The following is a 23,698-nucleotide window of genomic DNA, read 5'->3' on the forward strand; positions in this document are numbered from 1 at the left end:
GTAAGGTACATGCTAGGCAAGTGCCTTCACCTCTATACTGTCTCTCTAGCCCACTCACATGATTTTTTTGGGGGGGCCTACACCCAGAGTTGCTCAGGGATCACTCCTGGCAGGTTCAGGGGACCATGTGAGGTGCCAGGGATGGAACCTGGGTCAGCCAAATGAAAGGTAATTGCCCGACCTGCTGAACTATCTCTCCTGCCCCTGGCCCTGAAATTCATATGGTGTGAACTATAAGATGGTCCTGCTGGAGGCCCTCAGGGGCTGCCACCTGGGATTCTCCGAGGGGAAGAAACTGCAGCCCCTTGCAGACACTGGAGGGTAAGGGTCACGGCTATGTGTTCCAGCAATCCTCTCCCCCCCCCCCCGCCCCCTCTCTCTCTCTCTCTGACAGTTCTCAAGGGCTACTCCAATCTCCAAGCTCTGTTCTCGGGGGGTCCCTCCTGGTGGTGCTTATGGGACCCTGTAGGGAATCAAACTGCTCTCTCCCTACAATGTCCCCTCCAAAAGAGACTTCCTGGCTGCAGGGACAGAAGAGAAGACCATTTACCTTGCACACAGTCAACCCCAGCATCTCACACAGGGCCCCCCCAGAATTGCTCGGAGTGACGCCTGAGCGTAGAGCCAAAAGCCATGAGCACTGTCAAGTGAGGCCCCCAAAGCACCAAACCAAAAAGGAGACACTTTCGCTGGAATAAAGACTTTAATGGTCTCTGCTCAGACAAGCAATGGTGTAGTCGGCCCTCCTCACCCAATGCATCCAACGGGGGTGGGGGTGGGGGTGTGACTAACAGACAGAGGGTGGGGGGAGGGGGAGGGACACACACGTGGGCTAGGACCAAAGTGGCTCCCCCAGCCTCTAGAGTCACCTGTTATCCCTTTTCTCAGTTCCCCAAGGGAGCTCCTGCCACCCCTGGGAAGTCACAGTGCAGCAAGGTTCGAGGTTGGAGGCATGTGGAGGGGGGGAGCATGGGAAGGGGCGGGAGGAGGGCCAACACCCCACACCCACAGGGCCTGAGTCCAGCTGGAGAGTGAGGCTCCCTGACCCTCAGGCCCAGTGGATGCTGACTGCAGTGGGTCCTGGCCCAGCACCCGAATGCCTCAATCCATCCTTGCAGGCTTGGCCTGTGCCTTGCAGGGAAGGGCGGTGGGCAGTCAGCCTCGGGGGCCACTCCCCCGCTCCCCCAGGAGCCAGTAGGTCCGGACCCTGCCTTTGCCCTAGAGGAAAAATTAAAGAGGGGTCTGGGTCTGGCCAGGCAGGGCACAAGCCCCCCAAAGCAGCCGAGAGGCCTCAGGGTGGGCGAGAGCCAGGCATCTCCTTGGCAGCTCCAGGACAGGCAGGCAGGACCTTCCTCCGTTACCTTCATCTCCACGTCCCCTCGGAGCTCCAGGTCGAAGCCCCCAAACTCCTCCAGCACAGCCTTGGTCTCTGAAGACAAGTGGATCCGCAGTGCTGGGCAGAAAAAAAAAACAGGAGAAGAGACAGTGAGGGGCGCCTGACACTGTCCCCATTCACAGTCCCACTCCTCCCCGTGGCGTCCGGTCATGACATCCCGCACTGGTCACCTGGGGCTACTTCAGTCTAAATCAGCGGAAACAGCTGAAATCTGATGCCCTGGCCAGTTGCAGTCCCGGAAACAGCAGCTCCCAGGGCAGGGGGACCAGATCCTGGAGTTCACGGTTCCGGGACATGCTCAACCACACAAAAGTTCTCTGGCTGGGCTGCCCCCAGGGTCTGGACAGACGGGGCACTGTCAGTGGGTCTGACTGAGGATACCACTTGCGTCCTGCAATTCCAGCCAAGATCCTGCTCTGGAAACTCAACTCAACTGCACCCTCCAAACCCAGGTCTACAAAATGTCAGGAAGGTGACAGGATCCACTCAAGGTGGATGTAATCTTGATGTAACCAAGGTGGATGTAACCTTTGTGGCTGTAATGAACCCAACCATGCAGAGCACTCAAGGCCTTGCTGACAGTCATCAACACTCTTTTCAAAAGGGACAGAGACCATGGGAGATGGTCCCCAGGTCTCCCCACACCTCTTGGGTCTCCCTCAGATGGGCCGCTGAACTCCTCCTGGATTCTGGAACCATTCATGAAGCCTTGTATCACCAGACAGGCTCCAGTGCCAGGCTTGTTCCTGCCCCAACAGCCACGCACAGTGACCAGGGCATATCTCTGTGTCACTGGTTGTAGGTTTTTAGGCCCCACCTGGCAGTGCTCAGACTTACTCCTGGCTTCGCGCTCAAGGATCACACCTCATAGTGCTTGGGGAATGCTAGGTACTGCCAGGGATTGAACCAAGGTCAGCTGTGTGCAAGGCAAGTGCCATCCCACTGCACTATCTCTCCAGCCCAGGGCACAGGTGTTGAACCAGCCCCACTCTGGGCGACCCAGAACCCTTCTCCCAGCTACCATTAGACACACAAGGAGTGTGCAAAGACTGCGAAGCTGAGGGTGTGGGTGGTCTCATGCCCCTGGAGCACAGTGTGCAGTCATCATAATGACTGGATACAGCAGGAGGGCAGAAGCTAGACAAAGGAGAAGGCAGGAGCAGGTGGTCCCTGGGCACCCCTCACACCCAAAGTGGGGCTATTTTTTTGTTTTTTAACACCGGATACAGGCATGCCTCTCCCAGGGATGAGTGTTAACTCAGAAACAGTTACAGACTTTCACACCTAACTGAGAGTTGTAGGGTAGATCTCTTATTGACATTTTACAGGTGAGGGAAACTGGTCTAGCAAAGTGACACAATGCTAAGAGGCTTTGCCACTGACTCAATAGCCAGTGTGCTGCTCTGCCCCCCTATGTGCTACATCAAAGAAGGGGAAATTACGGAGCACCGGGCAGAAAGACAAGCAGTAAGAAGCAGAGCGGGATGTAGGCCAGATTCCACCCGAGGTGATCAGCCCTGGGCGGCTGTCACAGGCTGAAAAGGCCCGAGCGCCGAGAGGGGAGCCCCCACTCATTCCATCCCGGAGACACACCCTACCTTCCCCGTTAGACTCCATTCTGGACGCCGTGTTGACCGTGTCCCCAAAAAGGCAGTAACGGGGCATCTTGAGCCCTACCACTCCGGCACACACGGGGCCTGGGGGCAGGAGGCGGGGCTGTGAGTCGGGTGGGCGGAGCGTCCCTCAGGCCCCGCCCCCGCCCGCGCCCGCACCTGTGTGGATGCCGACGCGCAGGCGCAGCTGCTCATCTGGCCGGTGGCGGATGCGGAAGGAACGCACGGCGTCCAGCAGCGCCAGGGCCATGCGGGCCACCTCGCGGGCATGCAGCCGCCCGTTCCGCACGGGGAGCCCGGATACCACCATGTAGGCGTCGCCGATGGTCTCCACCTGCGTGGTGCAGGGAGGAGGGGTGCAGCACGCCAGGGCTGGGACTTGGCTTCCCCGGGCACACCCCTGACACACTCGCCTTCTGCCCTCCCTGGTCTTCTCTCTTGCCACTCCTGTCCTTCCTCTTCCTCTGACCCCATGGGTCCCTTCCCCCCGCCACTCACCTTGTACACATCAAAGTTGTCTATAACTGCGTCGAAGCAGGTGTACAGGTCATTGAGCAGAGTCACCACCTGCAGGGACAGCAACCAGGTCGGCAGGGTGTCAGGAACCGGATCCGGGGTGGGGGGCGGTCAAGAAACCCTCTCCCAGAATCAGCAGATGGGAGGGGTATGCTGCCCTCCCACCTGCCCGCGCGGCACCTTCGCCCACCTGCATGGGCGTGCTCTCTGCTGACAGAGCCGTGAAACCCACGATGTCACTGAAGTAGATGGTGACGCTGTCGAAGGCCTCCGCCTGGACCGTCTCGCCGCGCTTCAGCTGCTCGGCCACGGAGCTGCAGGGAACGGGGCTGGCTGGGGTCGTTCGAGGGCGCGCAGCGGGGCGGGCGGGGGGCGCAGCAGGGGTGGGCGGAGCGGGCGAAGGACGCAGCAGGGGCGCGAGGGGCGCAGCAGGGGCGTGGGGGGCGGGGCTCACTGCGGGAGGATCTGGTAGAGCAGCGCCTCCGCCTTGCGCTTCTCCTCCAGGTAGGCCTGCGTGCGCTCCTCCACCAGCTCCTCCAGGTTGTTGGCGTACTGCTCCATGCGCGACAGCAGGTTGTCCAGGATGTTGCTGCTCTGCTCCCTGAGTGCGGCGCGGGGCGGCAGACGTCGGGGTGTGAGGGCAGCGGGACCTCACCCTAGAGCACCCACCCCGATCCCGGCCCGGCCCTGGTACTCTTTGCCCCCCTTCGTATCGGACTCGGCTCCCTCCCTCCGCCAATTGCGGGATGGGACTGCGGGGTGGGGACCTGTTGAATTTGCGCAGCGCCAGGCGGATCTGCTGGAAGGGCGGCCGTTCCTGGGGGTCCTCGGCCCAGCAGCGCTGCATCAGCTGCCCCAGCTCCTCCAAGTGACTCTGGAGGGCCAGGGAGGGCCGGAAGGGGGGCTGCTCACCCCGTGTCACCCGCTCGACGATCTCTGGCAAGGGGGAGAGGCAGAGGGTGAGGCTGTGGGAGGGCGGCTGCTGTGCAAGCCTCGCGTCCCGGGGGTAGTGGAGCCCCGCGGGGACCCCGGCCTCGCAGAGACCACCTTGCTGGCACCGCACGGCCCGCTGCGGCCCACTGGACGCACTCACCTTTAGGACTGAGGTCTAGACCTTCCACGTGGAAGACCCCGCTCCTCAGGGCTATCTCCTGGAGGATGATGCCGAAACTGTATATGTCCCCGGCCTGGGAGCCGCGGGCAGGGGGCGAGGTCATGCGCAAGAGCTCAGGCGCCGTCCATAACTTTTCTGTGGTTAGAGATTGGGGGTCACGGAGTGAAAGGTCCCAAAGATAAGGAAGGAGGTAAAGGAAGGCCTGGGTGACTCGGGGCTGACTCGGAGGCGTCCTCTCGAGCCCCTTTAGGGCTGAAGCTCTAAAGCTGATTTCAACCGTGTCCCCTGCAGCGAGGCGCCAGCAGGGCTTGCGCTTAGCCCTCCGTGACTTGCACAGACCAGCAGGAAGTTTCACCAGACTGCGGACCTCCGAGCTAGGAGAGGCGGGAGGCCCCTTCGTGGGACTCCTCTATATTTATGAATGAATCCGTGGGAAAAAGAAATGCGCTCCGGCCAATCAGAACCCGGGCAGAGCGGGGTCGGGGGTTAGAGGCGGGCTCACTGGCATAAAGGATGTGTCCCTGCTCGGGCTCCGGGTCCCTGAAGCTCTCCAGCCCGTAGTCCGTGATCTTGAGCACAAAGCGTCCGTCCACCACACAGTTGGAGGACTTGAGGTTCCCGTGGGAGCAAATGGCCCCGTTGTGAAGGAACAGCATGCCCTGGGGATCGGGGGCGGGGTCTTGGCATGCTCGAGAAGGGGAGCAGCTCGCCTGCCCCCCTACCCCCGCCCCCGGAGGCTCTGTAGACCCACCTTGACTATGTCGTTGGTGAGAGAATACCGGAACATCCAGTCCAGGGTAATGCTTTCATTCTCCAGGATGTCCTATGAGCAGCGACAGTCACACCCGCGCCGCAGACACGTGTGTACGTGTGTGCATGATCACGCGGACAAATGCCTGGATCCACTCCCTCCGCGCGCGCCTGATACAGGCGCGGGGGTGGGAATAGGGTAGGAACCCAGTCGGAGAGGGGATCCCGTCCTCTGCTAGCGCTGTGGCAGATGCTAATGGGCGGAGCAAAGAGGCGGTCCGCCAGCGCTCACCTGCAGACTCCCCCGGGGACAGTACTCCGTGAGGATGCAGATGTTGGGGGGGTCGGTACAGGCGCCCACAAACCTGGTCAGGTGTTCGTTCTGCACATCCCGCATCTGCAAGTAGGGACCAGCACCAGGGGTCCACGGAGACCTCATTCCCACTGTGTATCCCCTCAAGCCCCCCCAGTGCCCCTCAGGGGTCCCTCCTGTGTCCCCCCACAGGGATCCCTCCTGTGCCCCCTTGCAGAAACCCCTCCTGGGCCCCCCTCTGACCCTCTGCTTCCCTCCCTCTTCCTGCTTGCCAGATGTTCTAGTTCCTGCCCTGGGGAGTCCCACACGTTTATTCAGCTGTCCCTCCACTCTGCTCAGGACCCTCTGCGAGGATCCCTGGACCCTCATTGTCGGCATGGCCAGAGATGGAACCCAGAGCCTCACACCAGCCAGGCATGTGCTGCCCGTGCCATGTCCCTGGTCCCCTCCTGCTCTTTAGCCCTCTGCCCCACATCTCCCAGCTTCCTCTGTCCCTAAGCCCTCACCCCGAAAACAGCAGGCAGGGAATGGGGGCCCTTCCTCCAGGATGTGTCCAGGGGCCCTTCTCCACACTTTGGTTTTGGTTTGGGGGCCATAGTAGGCAGTGCTCAGGGCTTACTCCCAGCTCTGTTTGGGGTTCACTCTGGGTGGGGCCCCTTTAGTGCTGGGGAGTGAACCCAGCCTCCTGCATGCAAAGCTTGTCAAGTCTCTCCTGGGCCCTCCTTTCCCCATCCTTGTTGCCCTCATGCCACCCCCATCAGCAAGGGCCTGCTTCAGGGCTCTGACGTCCCTCCTTGGACCCCACTCCCACATTACATGCTTCAGTTCAAACAGGACTTTCCGTGTCAGCTCAATGCGCTTCCGGTTCACGCGTTTCACAGCCACAAGGTTACCCTGGACAAGGGACAATAGGGACAGGCACTATGAGGAGGGGGTGGTGTTCCTGGCAGCCCAGCACCAAGCGTGGGCCCTCCTGGTGCTCCCTCAGAGCCCAGCCCTGCCCAGGCCCACCTTGTAATATGCCGTCTTGGCAAACACTTGGAACTGGCCCTCCGTGGTCAGCAGGGAGCCATAGTTGGAGCCTCTCTGGAGAAGGGGGAGGGACATGGTCAGCCCATGGGCCCAGCTCTCCACTGAATGGCTCTGGCTTCATGCTTTTACTTCCTTTCGCACCCCACAGTGAAATCCTCCCTCCAGAATGGGGGCTTCATATAAGCAAAGATACTCTTCACTCCTTTCAGCCAGCTCCTCTGTGTGTATGTGTGTGTGTGTGTGTGTGTGTGTGTGTGTGTGTTGGGGGTCACACCTGGCAGTACTCAGGTCTTACTCCTGGCTCTGCACTTAGGGATCACTCCTGGTGGTGCTGGAGGGACCCAGTGGAATGCTGGAGATGAACTGAGGTCAGCCTGTACACGGCAGCGTCCTGCCCACTGTACTATCTCTCTGGCCCCTTCTTCCCCATCTTTTTTTAAGCACTTTCACAAAAATCATCACTGACCTCAGAAAGTTCTGGTGAGAGGCCCTGAGGCTGTACACATTCCCCAGGATGGACTCATAGAGTGACCAAGCCCAGTCAACAGCACAGAGGTGAACCAAACCAAAGAACCCTACCAGTTGGGCACTGCCCACACCCTGGGCCCCGCTCCTTACCCCGCTCAGGGTCAGCCTGCTGCCCGCACTCCGGAGGTGTCTCTCCAGGCTGCTGGGCTGCACGTCCTCCCAACGCACCCGCCACAGCTCTGAGGCCAGCTCCTTCTCCAGCTGCATCTTCCTGGAGCATGAAACCTGTGTCTGAGCTCATGCAGAAGCCCAAGCCAGGACAGGTATTCTACAGCCCTCTGCCTGGCTCAAGGCCCACCCCACCCCGCAGAGACACAGAGACAAGGTCTATCCTCGGGACCTGCTTGGCCTATCGCTCTATTCCCAGGAGCGAGCTGCTCAGTGGCCCCTGGGAATCGACCTTACTTTAATTTTGATTTTTTGCCACACTAGCAGTGCTAGTAGATTCCAGCATACAAACCCTACATACCAGCAGGCTAAGATGGGCCCTGGAAATCCACGTTTTAATCTACTTATTTACTTGGGTTTGCGGTCACATCTAGCTATGCTCAGGGTCACTCCTGGTGGGGCCCAGGGGACCATATGCAAAAGTCAGGGATCAAACCCAGGTTGGCCAATGCAAGGAAGAGGCCTTCCCTGCTGCCCTGTAATCTACCTTTTGTTGTTCATATTGGGGTCGCCGCTGGAGGTGCTCAGGACTGACTCCTAGCTCTGCGCTCAGGGATCACTCCTGACAGGACTAGGGGGACCATAACCTGACCGTAACCATAACATGAGCAAGGTAAGCACCCCAAACATTATACTACCATTCCAGCCCCATAATCTGCCTTTTTTTTGCTTTTTCGGGGTCACACCTGGCAATGCACAGGGGTCACTCCTGGCTCTTGCACTCAGGAATTACCCCTGGCAGTGCTCAGGGGACCATATGGGATGCTGGGAATCGAACCCAGGTCAGCCCTGTGCAAGGCAACCGCCCTACCCACTGTGCTATCACTCCAGCCCCTATAATCTGCCTTTTTTGGTTTGTTTTTAGGGCCACACACTCAGCAGTGTTCAGGGTTTACTCTTGGCTCTCCGCTCAGATGTTTTGGGGACCATATGGGATGCCAGAGATCAAACCAGGATCAGCCATGTGCTAGGCAGGTTCCCTGCTTGCTCCAGTCCCTAATCTCCACCTTTTGATTGTGGAGACGGTGGGTCCTTTTGTTTTGGGGTAATACCCAGTGGTGCTCAGGACTTATTCCTGACTGTGTCAAGAATCACTCCTGATGGCACTGGAATATCACTTGGAATGCTGGGATCAAACTCAGATGGGTCACACACTGGGCAAGTGCACTACCCATTATACTATCATTCAGGCCCCGTAATCTACCTTTGTAAGGAAACAAACAGAAAGTGTCCCAAGGCTACTCCCAGTCTTATCTCTGCACCCAGGTGCAGAATTGCCTGCTCTGGGAAGCACCATAGCTGATGGTAAGACAGGATGTGATATTTCTCCTCCCTGGAGACAGCAGAGATACCAATTTCACTTCTCTGAGTCACATCCTCCTGTCACATGTCCTCACTTGAAAACTGGAGCCCTCAGTGTTTACTGCAGAGCACTATCATACTACCATGAACCCTCCAGAACAGCCCTGGGCAGTGCGCACAGAATCCAAGCTCCTGGCAAGGACCCTTCCCTCCCTCTCACCCTCTCGCCGTGCCCCCTCAGCCCTGCATTCCTGCCCTGCTCTTGTGCCCTGGAAGGAAGGAGGGGGCCCCTGCACCTCCTCCACCAGGTTCCACCCAGTGCACACAGCTCGGTTAGACACGGGTCCGATCTCAAAGGCTCTGAACCATGGCTTCCAGCTGGTCCGCACGCGTAGGTAGAGGGATGCACACTCCTGATGCCATTCCCCAAACGATTCTGCTCCTCTGAGGTCCCCCAGGTCCCCTTCGGTCATGCCATGCCTCCTTTCCCCTCATCTTTGTCCTGGCCCTCCCCCCAAACCCACTCACCTGTAGATGAAGAAGGAGATGATCAGGATGCAGAACAGGGAGAGGCTTCCCACCAGAGCCAGCACCTCCAGCGTGGAAAAGTGGTCTGTGGGAGGGCCCGCGTCCCCGCGGGGACCCACGTTAGACAGCAGAAGGGCCCTCGGGTTCTTTTGTTGTTGCTGTTGTTGTTTCTGAGCCACATTTGGCAGTGCTCAGGGCTCACTCCCAGAGGGGCTCAATGGACCATACAGAGCATGAGGGATGACACCTGGGTCAGCCACGTGCAAGGCAAATGTCCTCCCTGCTGTCCTGCCTATCTCTGGCCCCAGGAGGACTTTCTGAGAGTGAGATGAGTTGGCAGAGGCAGAGAGAGAGGAAAAGGCAAGAGCTCTACCCCACCCCAAAGGAGAGTGCATCCCCCAATGGATCAGCGGCCTGAAGGCCTGGAACATGGAGGTCACCTCGGTTGCAGGCTGGGTCCTCATTGTCAAAGCCACACTTAGGGACATCAGGCGGTGGGTGCCCCAGAGGCCAGTTCAGTTTGCGCCCTGACTCCGCCACCAGCTCTTTGGAAGTCCCGTTGTAGTTCAGAACAACCTATGGGAGCAAAGAAGGGTAGGCAAGGAGTTGGGGTGGACACCTGCTGTCCTGCCACGGCCACCGCCCAGTTGGCTGTCAGCTGCTTATGGACCCTGCTATGGCCCAGTGCAGAAAGCCCACACACCCACACCTCTTGGGATGGAGGCAGAAAAATTTGAAACCTGGGGGGCTGGAGAGAGCATGGCAGGGAAGGCGCTTGCCTTCTACATGACTGATCCCTGACACCAGATAGGGTCTCCAACCCCCGCCAGGAGTGATCCCTGAGTGCAGAGACAATAAGCCCTGAGCAAGCACACCTGGGTGTGACCCTCAAAGAAACAAACAAACAAAAAAACCCCAGAAAATTAAAATAAGAAACCACTTAAGAGCTTTATAAGGAAAAGTTCACATAGATAGTACGGGGGATAAGGAGCTTGCCATGCATGTGGCTGACCCTGACCCTGGTACTACATATAATTTCCCAAGCTCCACCAGTATACATTCCCTGAGCACAAAGCCAGGAGTAGTCCCTGAGCAAGACCAGGTATGGCTTAACTCTGTCCCCTCTAAAAGCAATGAACAAAGGTTCGTATTGAACCCCATTCTGGCACTCAGGAAGCAAACTCAGAGAGAAAGAGGAAGGCAGTGCTTTCAACCCATATCCCAGGGCCTATCCCTAGTACCCCCAGGAACCCCACCTGGGGCTCCTTCTGCCTATCACCTGGGGGATAGGGTATGCCCCTTCCCAGGGCGGCCTGTGAGCCCCTGTGGCTCTGGAAGCCCCCGCGCCCCCAAGCAGGTCTGTTTCCCAGGCTCCTGGGGCCCGGCTCACCCAGAAGGCGCCGCTCTCAGGCTCCATGTCCCACAGGGAGAAGTCTGTCTCCCGGTCACCATTGCTGTCAATCCTCAGATGCCCCGTCACACCTGGACCCGGAGGAAGAAGAGAGCTTTGGTTTGCGACAGAGAAGTTCAGGGGAGCACCCCTGCATCCATGCCCTGGTCTCTTCTGCCTTGTCCTCCCAGCTTAGCTGACGTGACAGATGATTCAGTGCCAGGAATGACTGGGGCAGGCATCCTGGCAGTTTTTCCATGGAACTAGGGAGCAGGAAAGGGAGCTGTGGGGGTGCCTTATAAGGAGAGAAGCCTCCTGGAGTGGACAAGTGCCCTCCCCCCCACCTCCTGCCCCGGTGCTGGCCTGCTACGGGCATCTTGGGATCTCTAGCCCGGGGTACCCCAAGGCAGCCTCTTCCTGCCCATCCAGGCCTTGACCTTGGAAGCTGCGGTTCCACATCCTCTGGGTGATGCCTTCCCCGTCAGTGACAGTGCCCCCCTCGGCCAGAGTCTCAGCCACAGCCTGGCCAAAGAGCAGGAGTCCATCATGGAAGGCCGCGGGGATGGTATTCACCTGCAGGAGGGATGAGAGGAGTGAGGGGTGGGCTGCACTGGGAGCTCAGAGAGGATGGAAGGAGTCACCGTGACTGTGAAGGAGAGATGTCACTGCTCCTGAGAGGCGGGACGGGCTGCTGCAGAGGGCCCCTCTGGGTTTGGCTGTGGGGGCTGATTTTCCAAGGCGGCCCCACTTGTCAGAGTCCCTTTGTCCTCAGGAGCCCCGTGCCACAGTGGCAGAAGAAAAGGGGAGTCCCTGGGAGAGGGGGTCCCAGAAGCCCCTCCTACCAGACCGTCCTGCACGGTGAAGTTGAACTGCTCCAGGGCTAAGTGTTTGAGCTGCGACAGGAACTCCAAGTACTCAGGATTCTCAGGCTCCCTGTAAGTGATGATCTTGGCAGCCTGCGATCGCGGGGAAGGGGTGTCGGAGAGCGGAAAGGGACTCAGTCCTTCTGGGTCCTGCTGCCCCCTCGCACCACCGGGACACGGACTCAGGGACCCATCTATCCTGCCTGTGTGCTGCCCCTCCAGGACAGCGCAAGGGGGAGATTTCTCCCCACCCTGTGAGCTGTGGGCCCGCACAGACACTCCAGCCCATTCTCCATCCTGCCCCCCAGGTCACCTCAGCCCTGAGAACGCCGAGACTTTCCTGGAAGCCTTTTTGGGGGGGTTTGGTTTTGGTTTCTGGGACACACGGGGCAGGACTCAGGGCTCAAGGCTCAGGGACCCTATGCATAGCAAGGCATGGGGGTGGCGTGAGGGGACAGAGCCTGTATGGGTCTCAGGATCCTTTCCCACACCAGAGACCCTGCGTCCTTGGCCTGGCGGTGCAGCGCGGACACCCACCTGGAAGGCCTGGCGGGCGCAGCCGTCCAGCCTGTCCCCTCGCTCCCAGGGCCTGCGGGGGGCTGGGCCGTGAGCCCCTTGCAGGCTGTACCCAAACAGATCCAGGTGGAAGAAGACATAGTCGGCGCCGCTCATGCCCTCCTCCCGCGCCACGAGCAAGAGCGTGCGGAAGGTGTCTGGGGGGCTGCAGATGTAGATGACTGGGGAGGAAGGGAGAGAGGGACGAGACACCCGCGAGTTGGTGAGGGGGAGGGAAAGAGAGCGGCGAGTTGGTGAGGGAGGCTCTGACCCGGTGAGGTCAGAGCCGACGGCTGGAGGGGAGGGAGGGAAGGAGCGCGGGTTGAGCCGCTCGGGCGGGCGGGGGTGTGGGGGATGGCAGGGGGGAGGTGCAGGTGGGGGAGGGCGCGCGTGGGTGCCAGGGGAGAAAAAGGGGACGTAAAAGGGGGCCGGAGCTAAGCCCGGGCGCACCGTGCCGCTGCCGGCGTCCAGCTGGGGGCTGGGCGGGCGAGCGGGGGAGCGTGGGGGGAAAGCCGTGGCGGAAAAGGCCGTGCCGGGAGAAGACGTCCCGGCCAAGCCGGTAGGCAGGGAAGGTTCTAGAAGGCGCGGGTGGGGGCGGGGGCGGGGGCGGGCCGCTCACCCCGACCCTTGCGCTGCACCCTGCGCAGCAGCTTGACGTAGTGGTCGCGGTCGCCCTCGGTGAACTCCAGGTGTTCCACCGTTACGTTGAGGCGCTGGGCGACGCGCAGGTACAGGCCCTCCACGACGAAGAAGCAGGGCTGGTCGTTGGCCGGCTGGTAGGCATAGAGCACCAGCGCCTGGCGCCGCCACCCCAGCTGCCGGTGCAGCGCGATCACCAGGTCGCCCAGCTTGGCGTGGCTGGGCCCGGTGCGCGTGGTCAGCGCGTACTCGTCCTTGGCGCCGAAGCCCTGCGCGGGGGCGCCGGCCGTGAGCAGCGGCACCCGCCAGTGCGCCGTGAAGCGCCCCACGGGGGCGGCGGCGTACACGCAGCCGGGGCCCAGGAAGGCGGCGGGCCGGTGCTCCCACTTGAGGTCCACGGCGGCCAGCGGCGCGGCGGTGTCCGAGCAGACCCCCCGAGCGTCCTCGCTGCTGCCCAGCACCGTGCGCACCGTCCAGCTGGCCAGCGGCCCCGGCCCCGCGCGCAGCGCCGCCAGCGCCAGCTCCACGGCCGGGCCCACGCGCACCCACGACCACGGGTACGACGTGTTGGTCAGCGGCAGCACCACGGCCACCGTCAGATCGTCCGCCCGGCAGCCGCGGGCGCACAGCAGCGGCGGCAGCAGCAGGAGCAGCAGGCGGCGGGCGCCGGCGGGGCGCCCCGGGAGCGGCATGGCCTCAGCGGGCTCCGAGGCGGGCGGCCGCTCGCACCATGGCCTCGGCGGCGCCCCCAGGGGCTCGGGGCAGCAGCGAGAGGAGCGGGACTAGGGGCGCCTCGCCGCGGCGGTCGGGGCCTGGGGCGCACAGCCGAGGGGGCGCGGAGGGCGCGGCGGAGCAGGTGGGCGCCGAGAGGGGTCGGAGCAGTCGGCGAGCGAGCTAGCGAGCTGTGTTTGGGGGCGAGGGTGTGAATTTGTGCGGGAGAGCAAGCAGGGGAGGAAGCGCGCCCGCGAGCCCGGGGCGGAGAGGATGCGGGAGCGAAGCGCGAGCGGAGGTCGGATGCGCGCGTGTGCCGGAGCGGACCGGCCCAGGGCTCCGCCGTCCGGGGGCACTGGGGAGGATCGCCGCGGGCTCCCAGCCCTCCCTCCGGCCGCTTCCCCTCCCAGACCCGGTGACAGAGGAGCCAAGCCTGGATCTTTAACTCTTTCCTGTCCGCCCCAGGTCTCCGGCTCTCCTGCGTCCGTCCCCGCCTCCCCGCGGGCGCGCGTGCAAACCCGCCCGAGGGGCGCCCCCGCGTGGGCGCAGGACAGGGCGGCGTCGGGAATGGACGTGTGTGGGAGGTCCGGGAAGGGTCTCTTGCCCCCTGTCTTGTCCCTCCCCTCCGACTGGGGCGAGGAGGGAGGTGGAGGACTTGAGCTGATTTGGGATCATGGCAGGAGAAGGTGTCAGGCTGGGGGCGGGAGGGTGGCGGACTTTTGGAAAAACTGTTGACGTCACTGAGGCCAGGGTGTTAAGGACTCAGTCCTTAGTCCCTCCTGAGTCCTCCCTGCCCCGCCTTGGCTTCCAGATGCAGTCGGTTCGCCCAGAGGAAGGGACCACGCGGGAAGGCGCGGCTGACTCTGAGTTCATCTAGGGCCGATGGCGAGCAGGAGGCCGTGCTCAGGGCGACCTTGGCGCGGGAGCGTTGGGAACCGTGGGGCAGGCCGGGGGACGGTGCTGGGGATGGCCCGCGCGCACCCAGGGGCCCGGGGACGCAGCGCCTGTCCGGGCCGCCGTGGGCTCGGTCTGCCCTCTAGTGGTTGATGGGAAGCATTGCTCTGCGGCGCCGCCAGCCTTCTGCCGCGGGACACAAACTCCCGCGCGCAGGTGGAGCCCCGCTAGACGCTGCGGGCAGAACGTATCCGAGGAGCTCCATCTGGGGGAACGGCGTCCCGGGAACTTGGGTCAGCACGTGGCTTAAGGGGCCCAGATTCTGCCCTCAGTGGGACCAGGAAATTTCTCCTCCTGAGAACTGTTCTCCAAAGAGAAATAATTCTACAAGAGCAGAAGGATAAGAAAGGTGTTCCCAGTGCTGGAGAGACAGCAGAGGGGCTAAGGCAGGGGCTAAGGCTAGTCCACCGGGATTCCAGTCCCCATTCCCCAGCCCCGTGTGGTTCCCCTAACTCCGCCAGGAATTCTCTGCAGAGAGAGTACTGAAGAACGTTCCCTGTGTATGGGACTTTAGGAACATTTCCAGTACTGTGACCTAAAGCAGACTGCAATCATAGACGAATTTCAGACGGAACCCTGTCTTGCCTGGCTTCCCTATACACCTATATTTCTAAATACATTTCATTTAGTTTTTTGTTTTGTTTTCATTTTGGGCCACCTGAGCATAAGTGTGTCCATAGCCAAGTAACCCCAGTGGTGCTCAGGGGTTACTCCTGGCTCTGCACTCAGGAATTACTCCTGGTAGGTTTGGGGGGTCATATGGGATGTTGGGGATCTAACCAGGGTGGGTCAAGTGCAAGGCCTTACAGACTGTACTATTGCTCTGGCCCCCATATGTTTTTGTGATTGTTGTTGTTTTTGGTTTATGTTTATGGCCAAAAGGCCATACCCGTTGATGCTGAGGGGTTCCCCCTGGCTCTGCACTCAAGGATCACTCCTAACAGTACTCGGGGACCAAATGGGACGCTGGGGATCCAACCTGGGTTGACCACGTGCAAGTCAAAAATGCCCTACCCGCTGTGCTAATGCTCCAGCCCCCCATATTTATTTTTTATTTAATTGTCCACACTTAGAAATGAGCAGCTGACACAATAATATTTGGATTTCTCAAACTTTGATCATATTTTATTTTATTTTGCAGTGCCAGGACTTGAGCCCAGCGCCTCACAGGAGCAAAGTATGTTCTGCACCACTGAGCTACACCCCAGGCCCACAACTATTTGGATTTCTAACTTGTCTTGAAAGACTGGATACCTGGCAATATCCACAGGGTCTGGATAAAGAATGTGCTGGAACCTAGTATCCTTCATCATCCTGAGGTGAAGCTGGTTCATCATGGTTCCACACCCCTGCTCACTCACCAGCAGTGCTTCCTTAGCCAGAAGAACTGTGTGTTTCCAGCACTCATCTGGCACAAACCTTATAAAATGATTTGAGAGCAAGAAAGGGCAGCTTAGGGAGACCTGACAAACTTTTGCTGAACAGGCAAATAGTCTTTTGCCTCATCACTTGGCTCCAGAGAGAGACAGTAGATGAGATTTATTTTCATTTAAGGGAGATTGGGGGGTGGGCACACTTGGCTATGGACACACTTATTATGCTCAGGGGCCATGCCTGGCAGTGCGTAGGGGACCATATGCAGTGCTGGGGTTCAACACTGTGGCAGCAGGTGCTTACCTTTGTTAATTTTTTTTCATTTAGTTTTTGTTTTTGTTTTTTTTTTTTTGGTTTTTGGGTCACACCTGGCGATGCACAGGGGTTACTCCTGGCTCTGCACTCAGGAATTACTCCTGGCGGTGCTCAGGGGACCATATGGGATGCTGGGATTTGAACCCGGGTCGACCGCGTGCAAGGCAAACACCCTACCCGCTATGCTATCACTTCAGCCCCAGTTTTTTTTTTTTATTTAGTTCTTTCTGCTGTTTATTTATCTTTATTTTTGGTTCTGGGCCACACTGGCAGTGCTCAGGGCTTACTCCTAGCTCGGTATTCAGGGATCACTCTTGGAGGATCGGGGACCTTATGGTGTGCCAAGGATTGAACCTGGGTATTCCACAAGAACCCTGAAAATTATACTATTGCTCTGACCCCTTCTTTTTGGGTTTTGGGCCATACCCAGTGGTTCTCAGGACTTGCTCCTGGCTCTGCACTCAGGGATCACTCCTGGCAGGGCCAGAAAGAGCACCTGGGGTGTCCGGGATCCAATCTGAGACATGTACAAGGCAAGCACCCTCGTACTATCATGCCGACCTGGCTATTTATTTTGTTTGGGGGAGGACCTCTCAAGAGGCGCTAGGGAGCCAAGGAGGTGCAGGGACCCCACTGGCATTTCCCAGGCAACCTGGCTGTTAGATCAGCTCCAGGGCCGGAGGATGCTCAGGCCTGCAGTGCTGCTCATATCTGGGCCTCCCAGGTGGTGCCAGGGGCCTCCAGGGCTGCCCCAGCAATACATTGGGGACAAGGTGATGGCAGACATTGAACCCTTGGGTCAAGGTCATGCCTGGTATGTGCCCTAACTACTGCACTGTCCTTCAGGTCCTATTCTATGTTTTTGTGGTATTGGGTATTGAATTCAAGGCCGACGTGTGTCCTACAACCTCGGCGCCAGGGAAAGTTTCGTAAACTGTTTGGTTTGGAATCACACACATGTCCAGCCCATATGCTGCTGGGGATCAAGCCTGGGGCCCTTGCATGCTAAGCACAGGCTCCAGTTCTCTGAGCCCTTTCTCAGGCCCTAAGCACAGTTTTATTGAGGTACATTAATGGATCACAAACTGCACTCTTTTTGGTTTTTCTTTTGTTTGGGGGCCATACCTGGCAGTGCTCAGAACTTACTCCTGGCTCTGTGCTCAGGCATTAATTCTGGAGGTGCTCAGGGGTCACTTCTGGAGGTGCTCAGGGGGCCCTATGGAGTGCTGGGATTGTACCTGGTCAGCTACATGTAAGACAAGTTGTATTCCTGTACTATCCCTCCAGCCCAACTCTGAGTATTTATTTATTGTACACAATTTTTTAAGTTTGGACATATGCATATACGTATGAAACCATCCTACAATAGCAAGATAATGGACACACTCCTCACCTTTATAAATTTTCATATGTCTGTGTGGGAGTGTTTGGTCAGGACACTGTGAGATTTACCTTGTATCAAATTTTTCAGTGTGTAAGACTTACACACTAGTAGTTAAATGTGTTTAACTACTAGCACATATCTTAAAAATGTCTTTTTTTTTTTTTGCGTCACACCCAGCGATGCACAGGGGTTATTCCTGGTTCTACACTCAGGAATTACTCCTGGCGGTGCTCAGGGGACCATATGGGATGCTGGGATTCGAACCTGGGTCGGCCGCGTGCAAGGCAAATGCACTACCCGCTGTGCTATCACTCCAGCCCCCTTAAAAATGTCTTTAAGTACTCTAACTCCTAGATGACTACTGGTACATGTTTTGCAAGTGGAATTCATTAGACTTCAGGATGAGAAGAGAGTATATAACGAGATTCAAGGAGACTTTGATCCCTATGTATTTTTTTTGTGGGGGAGGGTGTTTCGGGGCCACATCTGGCAGTATTCCAGCTCTTGAGGGTCCATCCCAGGTGCTCAAAAGGTTACACATCAGGCAAGTGCCTTAACCACTAGACTATGGCTCCAGCCCTGACACTGATCCCTTAGGTAAGAAGTGGCAGGTCGGTAGAGGGGCGGGGCATCCTATCAATTCTAGTTAACAGGGCATGAAGTGCCTGCTGATGCCCTAGTGGAGGAGCCAATAGGCCAGTGACTTAGCAGAGCTGCAACATGGGAAGTGACTGACCTAGAAAGCTAGGCTGAGGACAGCCAACACTGTTAGAGTGTTTGTTTGTTTGGGGGCTCACGTCAGCAGTGCTCAGGACTTACTCCTCATGCTGTGCTCAGGGATCGCTCCGGTGGGGCTTGGGGGACCGTATATGGTACTGGGGATTGAACCCAGCTGAGTACACGGCAAGCACCTGCCCACTGTACTTTTGCTTTAGCTCCTAAATTAAATATTTTTATGTGTTTTGTTTTGGGGGGGGTGAGGGTGCTACACCTGGCAGTGCTGAGGGGTATTCCTGGTTCTTGCACTTAGGAATTACTCCTGCCAGTGCTCAGGGGACTATTTGGGATGTCTATCATAGAACCCAGGCTGGCCACGTACCAGGCAAACACTTTACCAGTTGCTGTACTATCTCTCTGGCCTCATAGATTAATTTTTAAAAATTAAGAGCTGGAGCTGTAATACAGTGTATAGGGCCTGCCTTGCACTTGACCAATCCCAGTTCAGTCAAAGCCCTGACAGGGGTAAGCCCTGAGCACAGCTGAGTGAGAATCATCTCCCTCTCCACCCCCATTTCTCACCCACCTGGGAAAAAAAAAAACAAAAGAAAATCAAAGAAGTCAGCACTGGAGAGCTAGTGGAGTCTAGGTGTTAAGTGCTTGCCTTGCATGTGACCAAGGGGTAACCCAACCCCTCTCCTCAAAACCAAAACCAAGTAATGAAGGACACAGGTATCAGTGGTGTGAGAGCTTGGAAGGATAGGGAAGGAGGGAGGAGATTAATAAAATTACTTCCACCTCAGAGGTGCCTGTGGATCCAGAATTGGTGGCAGAGAAGATGCTGCTATTGCCAGTAATATAAAAATTGGAACCCCACAGAGAGAGAGAGAGAGAGAGAGAGAGAGAGAGAGAGAGAGAGAGAGAGAGAGAGAGAGAGAGAGAGAGAGAGAGAGGGAGAGAAGGAGGGAGGGAGGGAGGGAGTATAATGGGGAAGGAGGTTGCCTTGCACAAGGCTGACATGGATTTAGTCCTGGCACCTCATATGGTCTCCTGAACTCTGCCAGGAGTGGTCCCTTAGTACAGAGTCAGAAGTTCTGAACATAGTCAGGGGTGGCCCCCAAACAAAAATACAACAAAATGGGAAAAAACAGGTCTGAGAGATACTACAGTGGGGAAGGTTCTTCCTTGCACATAGCTGACCCAGGTTCAATCTCTGGTACTTTATAGGTCCCCTGAACCCCAAGGAGTGATTCCTGAGCACCACCCTGTATGGATCAAAAACATAACAAAACAAAGACAGTTGGAATCCCAATATTCCCCAAAAACGTTAAACCAGCCTCCTGTTTGGAGTTAGAAATCTGAAAGGCTGCACTCTTAGGGGAAACAATAAATAGAAAACTGAGGGGTCAGAATTGTAGTACTGTGGGTAGGGTACATGCCTTGCTCATGGTCTTCCAGGGTTTGATTCCCCAGTATTCCATATGGTCTCTCCCAAGCCCACTCAGGACTAATCCCTGAGTATAGAGCCAGGTTTGGGTCCTGAGCACTACCAGATGTGGCCCCCAAACAAACAAAACAAAAACACTGAAACATTGAAAAAAAAAAAAGGATCAAGACTAATAAATAACAAGTTAAGGCTTGATTGAGGAATTAATTGAAAAGGCAAAACTACCCAGTATTAAGTTATTTAGACTGAGTGTGTGTATGTGTGTGTGTGTGTGTGTGTGTGTGTGTGTGTGTGTGTGTTGTGTTGCTGGGGTAGTGCTCAGGATGCATCCAGTTATTCCTGCAGAACGTGATGCCAGAACTGAACCTGGGGCAGTGCTCAGGGATTACTCATGAGCACCAGAGGACTGAAAGATTGCATGTGCTGCCAGGGAATCCTAACCCATGTTGGCTGTATGCAGGGCAAGTGCTTACCCATACTATCTCTTGAACCACAAACCTGATAGACCTTTTTTTTAGTGGTTCGATCCCCAGCATCCCATATGGTCCCCTGAGCCCACCAGGAGTGATTCCTGAGTGCAGAGACCAGAGTAACCCCTGAGCACCGCCAAGTGTGGCCCCCAAAACATGACTAAAGAGCGCAGGGGTAAAGGCATGAGGCCAGCCCGGTTCAATTCCAGGCACTTCATATGGTACTCCTGCCCCCTAACACTACCAGGTGCGATTCCTGAGCACAGAGCTAGGAGTAAAATCTGAGCACTACTGTATGTGAGTCAAAAACCTAAAGAATAAAATAAGTGACTTACTGGGAGAAAGTTGATCACCGGAATTGCAGGAACCCCTATTCCCAGCACCACCAGGTGTGTCTCCTCCCCCTCAGGCTGGTGGACCGCGGGATCCTCCTGCTAGTGCAGTTCAGCATCACCAGGCAGAGCAGCAAGAACAGAACCCCACTCTGCTAAGCAGCTGGGGAGGTCCCGCCCCATCCCCTAGCCCCGCCCCCGAGCATGCCCCGCCCCTCTCAAAGGAACGGTTAAAAAAAAATCGCCCGTGGGAAGATTTTTTTTTTAAATTTTATTTTAGGCACCGTGATATACAATACTATTAGTGAAAGGGTTTCATGCAAACAATGTTCCGGCCCCACACCCTCTCCCAGAGTATCCCCTCCACCCTTACCCCAACCTCTACCCACCCTGTTAAGATACTAACTCTTTTTTTTTTTTTTTTTTTTTTTGCCTTTTGGGTCACACCCAGCGATGCTCAGGGGTTACTCCTGGCTTTGCACTCAGGAACTACTCCTGGCGGTGCTTGGGGGACCATATGGGATGCCGGGGATCGAACCCGGGTCGGCCGCGTGCAAGGCAAATGCCCTACCCGCTGTGCTATCGCTCCGGCCCCAAAATACTAACTCTTAAGAAGAGGAATGTTACTACAGATAAACGACCAAAGAATTAGCAGAGAATAAAGAGCATTAAAAATAAAGAGCATTAGGGGCTGGAGCAATAGCACAGTGGGTAGGGCGTTTTGCCTTGCACGCAGCCGACCCGGGCTCGATTCCCAGCATCCCATATGGTCCCCCCAGCACCGCCAGGGGTAATTCCTGAGTGCAGATGCTCAGGAGGAACCCCTGAGCATCGCCGGGTGTTGACCCAAAAAAGCAAAAAAAAAAAAAAAAAAAAGCACTAAAAGTCTAAATGGTTCAAGAATCGTTAATATAATTAGTAATAATGCCCCGTGGAGTTGACATATATATGGAATTTTAATTCTGTCCACATATCAACCTACACCTCCCTTAGATACATGGATGCCGTTGACTATGACACGCACATTCAAAAATCTTCTTGAGCAACTTTAACCAGACTAGCCCCACACTCGTGAGTTAGGGAGAATGAGAAATCCTGAATTTATCAAGAGACAAATGTGGCACACAATGGAATGTTAGGAAAAAAAAAAGAATCACTGATAAATGTGAAACACATGAAAGAATCTTGAAACATTTCAAGGAAAAGGCAAACCAAGGAACTGGAGTGATAGCACAGCGGGTAGGCCTTAAACGATGCAGACTATGGATGCTGAGTAAGGTATGACCTCCCAGTACCACATATGGTGCCTAGGTCACACGAGTCACACCACACCTTGAGCCCTGCAGATGTGGCCCCAAACAAACAAACAATTCAACACACAGATACACAGACTCATAGACGTACACAGACACACAGACACACAGACACACACACACAGCGGGTAGGGCGTTTGCTTTGCACGCGTTCGATTCCCAGCATCCCATATGGTTCCCTGAGCACCACCAGGGGTAATTCCTGAGTGCAGAGCCAGGAGTGACCCCTGTGCATCACCGGGTGTGACCCAAAAAGCCAAAAAACAAAAACACACACACGAAAGCAAAACAAAAAGGAATGTAGTGTAGTGAGTTCACTTAGGTGAAGTTACAGAACCAAAAAAATAAATTAGAAATCAGAATAATGATTACCTCTTAGCATGGCAAAGGAGGGAGAGGAAACTTAAAAAAAAAAAAGTAATTAAAAAATTATTTTTCAATTTTAAAAAATTAAAAAAATGTAATTTAACATAATTTTAGTGTAGATAAGATGGCTACAGCAGTGTTAAAACATACAGTTTTGGTGTACAGATTTACTACACCCTGACCATGGTATCCACAATCCACCACTATCCCCTTGTTCAGTCTTCTTTCCTTACACCCACTAAGGAAGAATATTCTGGGGTGATAAAAATGTTTTTTCTGTCTTGTGGTTATGTAACAAAATATATTACTGAAAATGAATGTAGCTGCTCAGTTAAGAGCTGTCATTTTGTTTGTTTGTTTGTTTTTGGGTCACAGCCGGCAATGCACAGGGTTAGCCTGGCAGTGCTAGAGGGACCATATAGGATGTTGGAATCGAACCGGGGTGGGCCGCGTGCAAGGCAAACGCCCTACCCACTATACTATTACTTTAGCCCCAAGAGCTGCAATTTTGTAGAAAAATATACACACCAAAAACAAAAACAAAACAAAACAAAAACTTAAAAGAATTGCCGAAGTGAGGCTAGATCTCAGCACTGGAAGAAAATAATGAAGTAGAGACAACAGTACTATTTAATTCTGTAAATAGAAGTAAATTGTTGCCTGACTTTTCACAAAAATGGTAAAAAGTATCACATAAAATTAGACTTTGCTATATCAAGGGTGTATGTTGTAATTTTTCTGGTAGAAAAAGTCTTAACTTCCAAGTAACAGACCAGGATGGGGAATAGGGGTGGGGGAAAAGGAAAGAAAGGAAAGGAAAAGTATTGATGAGTGCAAAAGAATGCAAAGAATAAAGAAATTCAGGAGGGAACAAAACAGCAACAGGACTGACTTAATGGAAACACACATAACGTGGAAATTCAGAGAGATGGAATCAATTTGTAGAGTGAAGGAAGAAAAAGGGAAGCAGGCGGTCGGGACCTGCTGGGTCCATCGCTCCGAGCACCTTGCCTTGCTCTGTGTGCACCTTGCCTGGCTATCTGCTCCAGAGGTCCGTCATCAGAGGCTGCCTCGGTTTCCGTTTTGGCCCCTCACCATGCCGAGTTCTTCCACTCGGGTTTAAACACTCCTCCCGCAAACAGGCTATCTGTCACACTGCCTCTACCCTTCCCTGAGCTTACCCGAGCACGTCTTGTCCGTTGCTGCCTTAAATCACTGCTCGATTGCACTTGCACATGGCTATGACAGCTTCTAAGGGTTGAGAAGAGTGGGCTTGCTTTTACATTTAGTGGAGAATCTGTAGTTTCCTACCTGAAGACTTGAAAAAAAAAAAAGAAAAGGAGTCCCGATAGCAGAGGATGGTTTCGATCCATCGACCTCTGGGTTATGGGCCCAGCACGCTTCCGCTGCGCCACTCTGCTACCCAAGGAAGAACCGTTTCTAAATAACCCTAGGAAGTTTGTTTCGTAGTGATGTCTCGACGTCTTTAGCGCCATCTTACGGCCAGTTTGAAAATGTTCGCACTCGCAAATCTATTCTCATTGGGAGGCACCCTCCGGAGGCGGCAGTTTTAATTGGTTCGCCGACCTGCTTGTTAGAATGGACCAA

General features: G+C 55.9%; 1 protein-coding gene and 1 non-coding gene across 2 annotated transcripts; both read right to left on the reverse strand.

Moving 5' to 3' along the window:
• Positions 1 to 684: 684 nt before the first annotated feature.
• Positions 685 to 13,897, reverse strand: NPR1 (natriuretic peptide receptor 1). The gene is made up of 22 exons (XM_004619240.2): positions 12,688 to 13,897; positions 12,051 to 12,250; positions 11,493 to 11,606; positions 11,088 to 11,223; positions 10,651 to 10,742; positions 9,701 to 9,836; positions 9,261 to 9,345; positions 7,353 to 7,473; positions 6,714 to 6,788; positions 6,519 to 6,596; positions 5,682 to 5,786; positions 5,391 to 5,462; positions 5,142 to 5,298; positions 4,619 to 4,774; positions 4,293 to 4,461; positions 3,980 to 4,126; positions 3,716 to 3,839; positions 3,508 to 3,576; positions 3,169 to 3,343; positions 2,995 to 3,093; positions 1,362 to 1,453; positions 685 to 1,218 (listed from the first exon to the last, which is right to left on the reverse strand). Exons 1-22 carry the CDS (start codon positions 13,397 to 13,399, stop codon positions 1,156 to 1,158), a joined length of 3,177 nt encoding a protein of 1,058 aa, XP_004619297.1. The 5' UTR covers positions 13,400 to 13,897; the 3' UTR covers positions 685 to 1,155.
• A 9,542-nt stretch (positions 13,898 to 23,439) lies between these two features.
• TRNAM-CAU (transfer RNA methionine (anticodon CAU)) lies at positions 23,440 to 23,511 on the reverse strand. The gene has a single exon. It is a non-coding gene; the product is annotated as a tRNA-Met (tRNA).
• Between the last annotated feature and the right edge of the window lie 187 nt (positions 23,512 to 23,698).

This window comes from Sorex araneus, chromosome 5, assembly GCF_027595985.1.
Source record: "Sorex araneus isolate mSorAra2 chromosome 5, mSorAra2.pri, whole genome shotgun sequence".
Lineage (NCBI taxonomy): Eukaryota > Metazoa > Chordata > Mammalia > Eulipotyphla > Soricidae > Sorex > Sorex araneus.